The sequence below is a fragment of the Acanthochromis polyacanthus genome, chromosome 2 (genome assembly GCF_021347895.1).
Source record: "Acanthochromis polyacanthus isolate Apoly-LR-REF ecotype Palm Island chromosome 2, KAUST_Apoly_ChrSc, whole genome shotgun sequence".
Classification (NCBI taxonomy): Eukaryota; Metazoa; Chordata; class Actinopteri; family Pomacentridae; genus Acanthochromis; species Acanthochromis polyacanthus.
Window position 1 is genome coordinate 13,998,641 of NC_067114.1, and position 7,202 is coordinate 14,005,842.

Sequence of the window (7,202 nt, forward strand, 5' to 3'; positions counted from 1 at the left end):
TGTAGATTTCACTGAGGACCAGATTTTCTTTTATTTGATATTTCAGCTTACAATAGAAATAAATGTACAATATACTTGGCAGCATTTTTTTACAACGACCATTAGAAACTCATGGCCTTTTTATTGGGGAACTGAAATCACAAACATGAACAAACTGCATGTGTGCGTATTTGTATTTTTCATGTAGTGGGGACATAAATCTATTTACACTGTGACCGTGGGGGGGACCAGACAACATTTTTGGGATACAAAGTAAGGTCCCTTAATGTAAATTGCTAAATTTCATAACAAAGAGTTTATGTTAGGGTACAGTTAGGCTTAGTGATCAGCTTTAGGATTCAAGTAAGTCACCAGAAAATTAATGTAATTCACTGTAATGTCCTGTGAAGTGATGGAAACACCATTTTGAGTGTCTAAATGTGTGAACGTTTACATAATGCAAAACCAAAAACATGGTGTGCGACTTCCCTTCCAATATTGCTCGCTTGTTACCAGTGTGACGCGTGAGATGATGCTTTCATCTGCTCCACGCAGTGACCAGCTATATGAGACGCAGAAGAAGAAGAAAGGATGTCATTGTTTCAGTGTGAATCATTTAATCACTGGGCACCAGTTGGTCACCTCTCTTCCTGTCCTTTCTCTCTTAGTCATCATGGAGCTGTGAGGCAGGAGGGGGTGTCTGAGAGTTTCCCTAACTTACGTTTTCTAGATCCTTCTTTTAGTTTCAAACAGTGTTTTAGTTTCATCATTTCTAAGCCGGACTAATAAACAGTGAGTGTTCATCGTAAACGCGTGGACGAGTTCCTTCTAAATGTTCTTTTGTCAATGACGCTGAAGTGCCAAATCAGCTGTGTAGCTGCTTTTAGAATGACGGTTTTCTTGATTAGTGCAATGACACTTTTTTGTCAACTCAGTCACTCCATTCTTAAGTACCTCTTCATTGTCCGAGAAGACTATTTGAAATGATGGCTTCTTGTAATTTTTCCCGTGTGTTGGAATTTAGGATTAAATGTGAAATTGAAAGTAGTCAACCCAGCCGACATTTATGTTTTGTGCAGCCAGGCATCGTCCAAGCCACATTTATTCCAGTTTATTTCAAATTATAGTAGCTTGATCATTTCAGATTTTTGCATTAAAATATGGAGAAATGTGGATATAATGGAGCACAGGGCATCTATCTAATATTTTATGCAAGCAAGCAATGAAACACTCACTGACTTTTCAGTAATTCAGCACAATGTGTTATTTTCCACCTTACATGCATTGGTGGTTTGTAGTCAGTTTTAAATATACAAATATTTGTGTACAGTAAGTAATTCACCACAAACATAAAATTTGCCTCCAGAATGGTTTAAAATAATGTCTGCATCGATAGTAAAACAAAATCTAAAATGCTATGATGTGCTTTGGAAAATTATTGCCAATTATTGCCAGTTATTCTACTTCCATAAGTTATTTGTAATTTAGTTAATGATCTGAATCATGATCCTATGCTCAGTATGTGAACATGAACAGAAGCCTAATCTGTGTCCATCAGCCCAAATTAAAAATAATTCAATGTTCCAAAATTGTTCTACAAAGACAAGATAGTGTCAAGTTCAGTACAAACTTTTATTTGAAATGCAGTTTACAAAAATAATGACAAAAAGGTCTTTACGTTAAAACAGTCTGATAGTAAAACCTATCTGCCATTTAATACCACATTGCATCTAAAATCATATGCAATTTCTCTCAACACATACAAAAATCGTATTTTTTTTAACTGTAGAAAATAGAAAAGCATCTGATAAAATGCCCTGGTCTATTTATTCAAAAGGTTGTCACATATAAAAGCAAATACTAAAATTACAACAACAAAAAACATGATGATAATGACATGTAGACTGCCAACAAATGTCAAACTTTTGTCATACTGCTGTGAGGGTTTGAGTAAGAGTCCATAGAAATATAGAAAATTTGTTCTGACTTGGGTTGTGTTTAATATATAAACATGACGTACCGCTTGTTCTCTGAGCTGTATGATAACAACTATGGTAAAGCAGAGGTTTAGACACAGCTCCATGTTCTGTCTGTACACAAAAGCAAACATTTACATACAAAACAGCAGGGACATTCTATTATCAAGTTTCAGTTGTAAAAAAAAAAAAAAAAAAGAAGAAAAGATTTGCTTTTGCTTGTCTTTATGTCTGTGAAATCACCTCTTCAGTGTCAGAAAATGAAGGAATGTCCCTAAAATTTTATACATTCAGTTTATTACAAGCTAAATGGTTCCTGTCAGGTGTGGTTACTGCTCACAGTTCAGGCAGTGATGGGCATGTTGTCCCTGTAGCAGGCTGGTCTCTGGGGAGCACTGTAGCTGCACAAGTCCTGGTAGATGCGAGCCATCTGGTCGGATGCCACATCGTCAGGCATCTCCAGGTTTGGGTTGTTGCAGTAAGGCTGGGAGCGACGCATGTTCATCGTTTCCAGCAGGTGCTGGCAGTTCACCATCGTGATCTGTCAAAGGGAGAGCAGACAGAGAGATGCTGTCAAACTGCCGTATAACTTGGCGTCAAACTCCAATTTCAAGGTTAAAAAAGTGGTATTTATGTTGTTTGAGAGACATCACTTCAGTTGTCTTACCTGTACAATGATCAGTTTGCTCTTGGCACTGCTGTGCTCATTGAGCTCCTCTCCAAAACACAGAGTCACTGTAGGATCAGGAGCAGGAATCTGACCCTCCTGATACAGCTGCAGAGCTGAAACATACAAAACAAATGAACAGCTGCTTAGACAATCTTTGCAAATTATAAATCCTTCGCTATTGCTTGCTTGCTTTAAAGCATAGATAAAATGAAAGTGTTTTGTGCTGATCTCTCCTGAGCACAGTGCCTCACCTTGAAAAAACCTTCCTGTGTCAAAAATCTTGACCACAGCATCCCTGTCAAGTTTGCCAGGCACGGGGCTGTATTGTGAGCCCACATTTCCCAGGCCGCTCCAGAAAACACGGCTCTGGCACAGCCTCTTGATGAAGATGCCCTCTTGATTTGCACGGACCAATACACCTCTCTCCAGGTGGCCCAGCAGCTTGCGCGTGACATAGCGCTGCCGCTCGTACTCTATGAGCTCAGCGGGGGGGAAATGGACACTCTGCATGCTGTCTGAGCTGTAGGGGGCGCCGCGGCCCAGGTTCTGCGCTGGGGAAATCCTGCAGCCTTCAGGATGATTAACCAGTGTGGTGTTGATGAGCTTTCCTCCATAGTAGAAATTGATCATCATTTGGGAGAAAGCTGGGGAGGAGAACACTTGGTAAGCAACTGCAATAAAACTAACGATATAATGCAAATACTCTGCATATTGCAATTCATGTTTTCATTATTACTGCCAGTGTTTCTCTAAAGAGCAGATGTTATTAAAACACTTTCATGAATAACATAAGCAAGTACCTGAGCTGAGAGTGCCTGATGGTAAAGGATCCTGATGCAATGGGAAAGCTGTGAATTACAAGATGAAGACATGAGTTATGGCTGTTTTTAACTCAGTGGACACAACCACACTGTCATGTCATTGCTTTGCTGCATCATCAGAAATACCATTTCTCCAGCACGATCTCACATAAAATAATCACCTTAGTCAGCAAAGTTCGACAGGATATTAGTCAATTCTTCCATTGCAGAATTCAACAGACAAGCAAATAGCCTCTGTTTAGCACCCACAACGGCTGGGACAAGTACTGGAGCTTTCTGCTGTGGCTGTTTTCATGGGAATTAAAGCTCATGCCTCAGAAAAACAGAACTAATAATTTTATGTGAGGGTCAAGACAAAAGACAGAGACATGTCTGGACAGACTTGTATCCCTAACACTGACTAATCACTGCACAGCTCACTTTTTTCAGAGGACTGTATGAAGAAAAGGTGGTCTTACGATTGATGCTGCCATGGGACCAATACTCTGGACTGGTCTGGATGTTCTCCTGCAAAAAGGAAACAGTGCAACAAGATGTCAATGAGGCACCTTTGTACACTGTACAGTCAGGCAGATTAGTGGGAGGGTGTACCGAGTCAGTGCAACAAGTGTTGGAGCAGACAGCACAGTGTGGTATTGAGAAAAAAAAAAGTGGCACACAAGCTGAGTATCAACAAAGGCAAAGTGCGTCTAGGAACAGATGAGGGGGTGGTGTGGAATAAAGAATAATAAATAATTTGAAGTGAGAAGCAGTCTCACCTCTTTAATAAACTCCTCGAATTCTGAAGTGCTGCACTCCATGTCTGCATGTGTGATATCGCCAGTGCAGTTGGTAGCTGCCACGGCCGTCACTGAGCTTTTACCATCTATGGGAGAAAGAATCATACATCATTTATGACTCTATTCAAAGCATAAACATAGTCAGTTTACCTGTTGCATTGTCTTTTAATTTTTCAGAATCAGCTAAAGTTACCCATGAATGCCATCCTGCACACTCAATTTGACAGTGTAAGCGAACTATTTGCTAAGAGCTAGAGATTTGTTTGGAAACTCACAAATAAGCCACAATAGCACAAACTCACGTTTCTGCTCTTCTTCAGGTACAATGCGGTACACCTTATAGGGCTCAGAGATGTCCAGCTGTGACCTCTCAGTCACCTCCTCAAAGTCTGGACTTTTATTCAGGGCACAGCGGAGTCTGGTCTTCCATGTTGCAGGCTCGGCCTTGTCTCCTTCCTTTAAACTTGCCTTTAAAAACAGCCCAGGCCTGTGGAGGGCAAAAAAAAAAAACATGTTAAGGAGTGGTGTGGTGTTTGAATTAAAGCTGGATCCTTTTAAAGAAAGAAAGAAAGAAAGCAAGAAAGAAAGAAAGAAAGAAAGGAAAGACAAATTCAACAATTTCAGTTACAAAATACTTTCTTGTGTGAATATAACACTGAAGCTAAACTTTGTTCAAATGAAAAGCTTTGTTTGCTGGAAACAAGTGAAAATAATGACATAAAATGGTATAAATAAGCCACAAATGAACCACTCTTAGAGAAAATTATTCACGAAGATCGAGTTTTACGCGTAGCGCTGCGTAAAACCAAACGTGCTGCACAGCAGTCTGTATATAGGGCTACACAGGAGTGCTTCAAACCTTGAAAATGGATGCGTCTACTTCTTGGTTGTAATCCTGTTTCCCTGCATGTTTCCACGGAATTCGGAACATAGTGCGGCTTTCATCCTCCCACTGGAGTCCTGAGTATTGCGCACTTTGGATCTGTTCCATCAGCCACTGCTTCAGTCTCCGACCTCCCGAGTTTGACATCTCGATAGAGAAACCTTGTTGGATTGTTTACTTGCACCTAAACGACAGTGATACGATTAATAAAAGTTTCCCCAAAAATACAATTTACTTTTCTCTAATATATATATATATATATATATATATATATATATATATATATATATATATATATATATATATATATATATATATATAATACGTGTCTAATCAAGTAAAAATTTCACCCTTTTGAATAAAATCAAAAGTAAAAGCACTTACGATTCGCTAAGCAGCTGAGCTCTGCGTGTGATGTTGATGGATGGCTCACTGTCAGATTTAATCCAGTCGCTTCTCCCTGACATGCACTTAAAAAGTTTATTGTTGCTCCCTGTTATGAATGAAGCAGCGGGGACGGGCTTTGACGCTGCCTCACTCTGGCCAATGAGCTTCGCTTCCGGAAGCCCTGTTCTCCTAACTGCGGGCATTTACAAGAAATGGCCTGACAGAAGCGATGGTTGTAAAGTCGCTGCCCACGCCAAAAAGCTACGCGGACGTGGATCACTGAATAAAACCGTAAAGTCACAAGTTGCTGTGAGCTGTGGGGGATTTCTGCGTTCCAAAGGTGCGCTTCTCCGCCAACACTCAGCACTGATGAGAAACCTCAGAAAGTTGTCGTGCAGGTACAGCAGCCTACTGTCTCCGTGTGTTTGCACAGCAGGTTGACTCAACACGACTTTTCACAACGTCCCCCGGATGATATAAACGTGTCTAATATCAGAATGATGGTAAATATGATGGTGGGACCTGATTAGAAGCAAAAGAGGAGACGCAGTGGACTGAGGATTAAATAGCCATATTATATTTCTAACCGTCATCTTTATTTCTGTACTATTAAGAGCCATCACCTAAATTCCTGTAGCTCAAGTTTTACTTCAAGACAAAAACAATGTCAAGTATTTTAATAAATCAGTTATTGGTTATAAAGCAAAATCACCAAACATTCCCCTGCTTCAGCTATGACAATAATTTACCTATTATTTTTGAGCCATCAAGTTGGATTTTGTGTAATTGTAACATATATTGGCTGTCATTTTAGGAGCCAAGCAATCGATCAAATGAGAAAATAATCAACAGTTTACCTGGCTTTAGAACTAGCTGTTGGTTGCAGCACTAGACTGATGGTTTTGCCAATATAAATGCAACAGAATTTCCATTATTTCATCATTTGTTCAAAATGAAAACAGATCTGAAACAAGATTTAGTAAATGCCTTTACCGGACTGTCAATCAAAGCAAACAGAAAAAAAACCCCCCAGTATCCATGATTTTTATTTATTCCAGTTCAATAAGCTTACTGTAAACATTAGTTTTCCCATTTCAGTATTCCAGTGTAGTCATTTTCTAAAGTCATAGCAAGTCTGAGTGATCAGACTTAACATGCCTTAACATGCCTGTCGGTGACCCAAAATTAAAAAGAAAACTAACTTAGTAGCTCTGTATTTAACCATAATGTTCATACAAACACAGATACTAGAGATATTGTGAAAATAGAGAACATTTTAGTTAGAAGTAGATGACATTTAATTGAGAAACACTGGAGATACAGTAAGTCATTAATTCCTCCTCGTAGGAATGAATTCCAAGGAAACACTGACGTTGGTCTGGTACTTGTTTTTCCACATAATAAAGTGAAGGAAGAGTTTGTGATAGCATTCATTAGACTCACAGTGTCTCCTTCCAAGGTAAACTGATCCATAGACTAAAATGTCACAATTATGGGGGAACGGTTGGTAGATATATTAAGTCTGAAACAGTATTAAACACAATATTTAGATGAATTCTACAGCAGAATCACCTTTAATTAATAATATACAACTGGTAAGTGATATTATCTACCAATTCATATTGTCTAAAAGATGTCCTTTATCATCTTCACTTGGTGTATGTTTGCTGCTTCATTTTCTTTTCCATACTCAGACACACACCAGAG

At 39.2% G+C, this 7,202-nt stretch overlaps 1 protein-coding gene across 1 annotated transcript; it reads right to left on the minus strand.

Moving 5' to 3' along the window:
- Positions 1 to 1,592: 1,592 nt before the first annotated feature.
- On the minus strand, positions 1,593 to 5,677 carry irf8 (interferon regulatory factor 8). The gene is given in 10 exon segments (XM_051943546.1): positions 1,593 to 2,496; positions 2,623 to 2,738; positions 2,877 to 3,269; positions 3,426 to 3,473; positions 3,905 to 3,953; positions 4,205 to 4,311; positions 4,528 to 4,684; positions 4,686 to 4,712; positions 5,085 to 5,292; positions 5,493 to 5,677. Coding segments are annotated over 9 exon segments (1,266 nt in total). The 5' UTR covers positions 5,256 to 5,292; positions 5,493 to 5,677; the 3' UTR covers positions 1,593 to 2,298.
- Between the last annotated feature and the right edge of the window lie 1,525 nt (positions 5,678 to 7,202).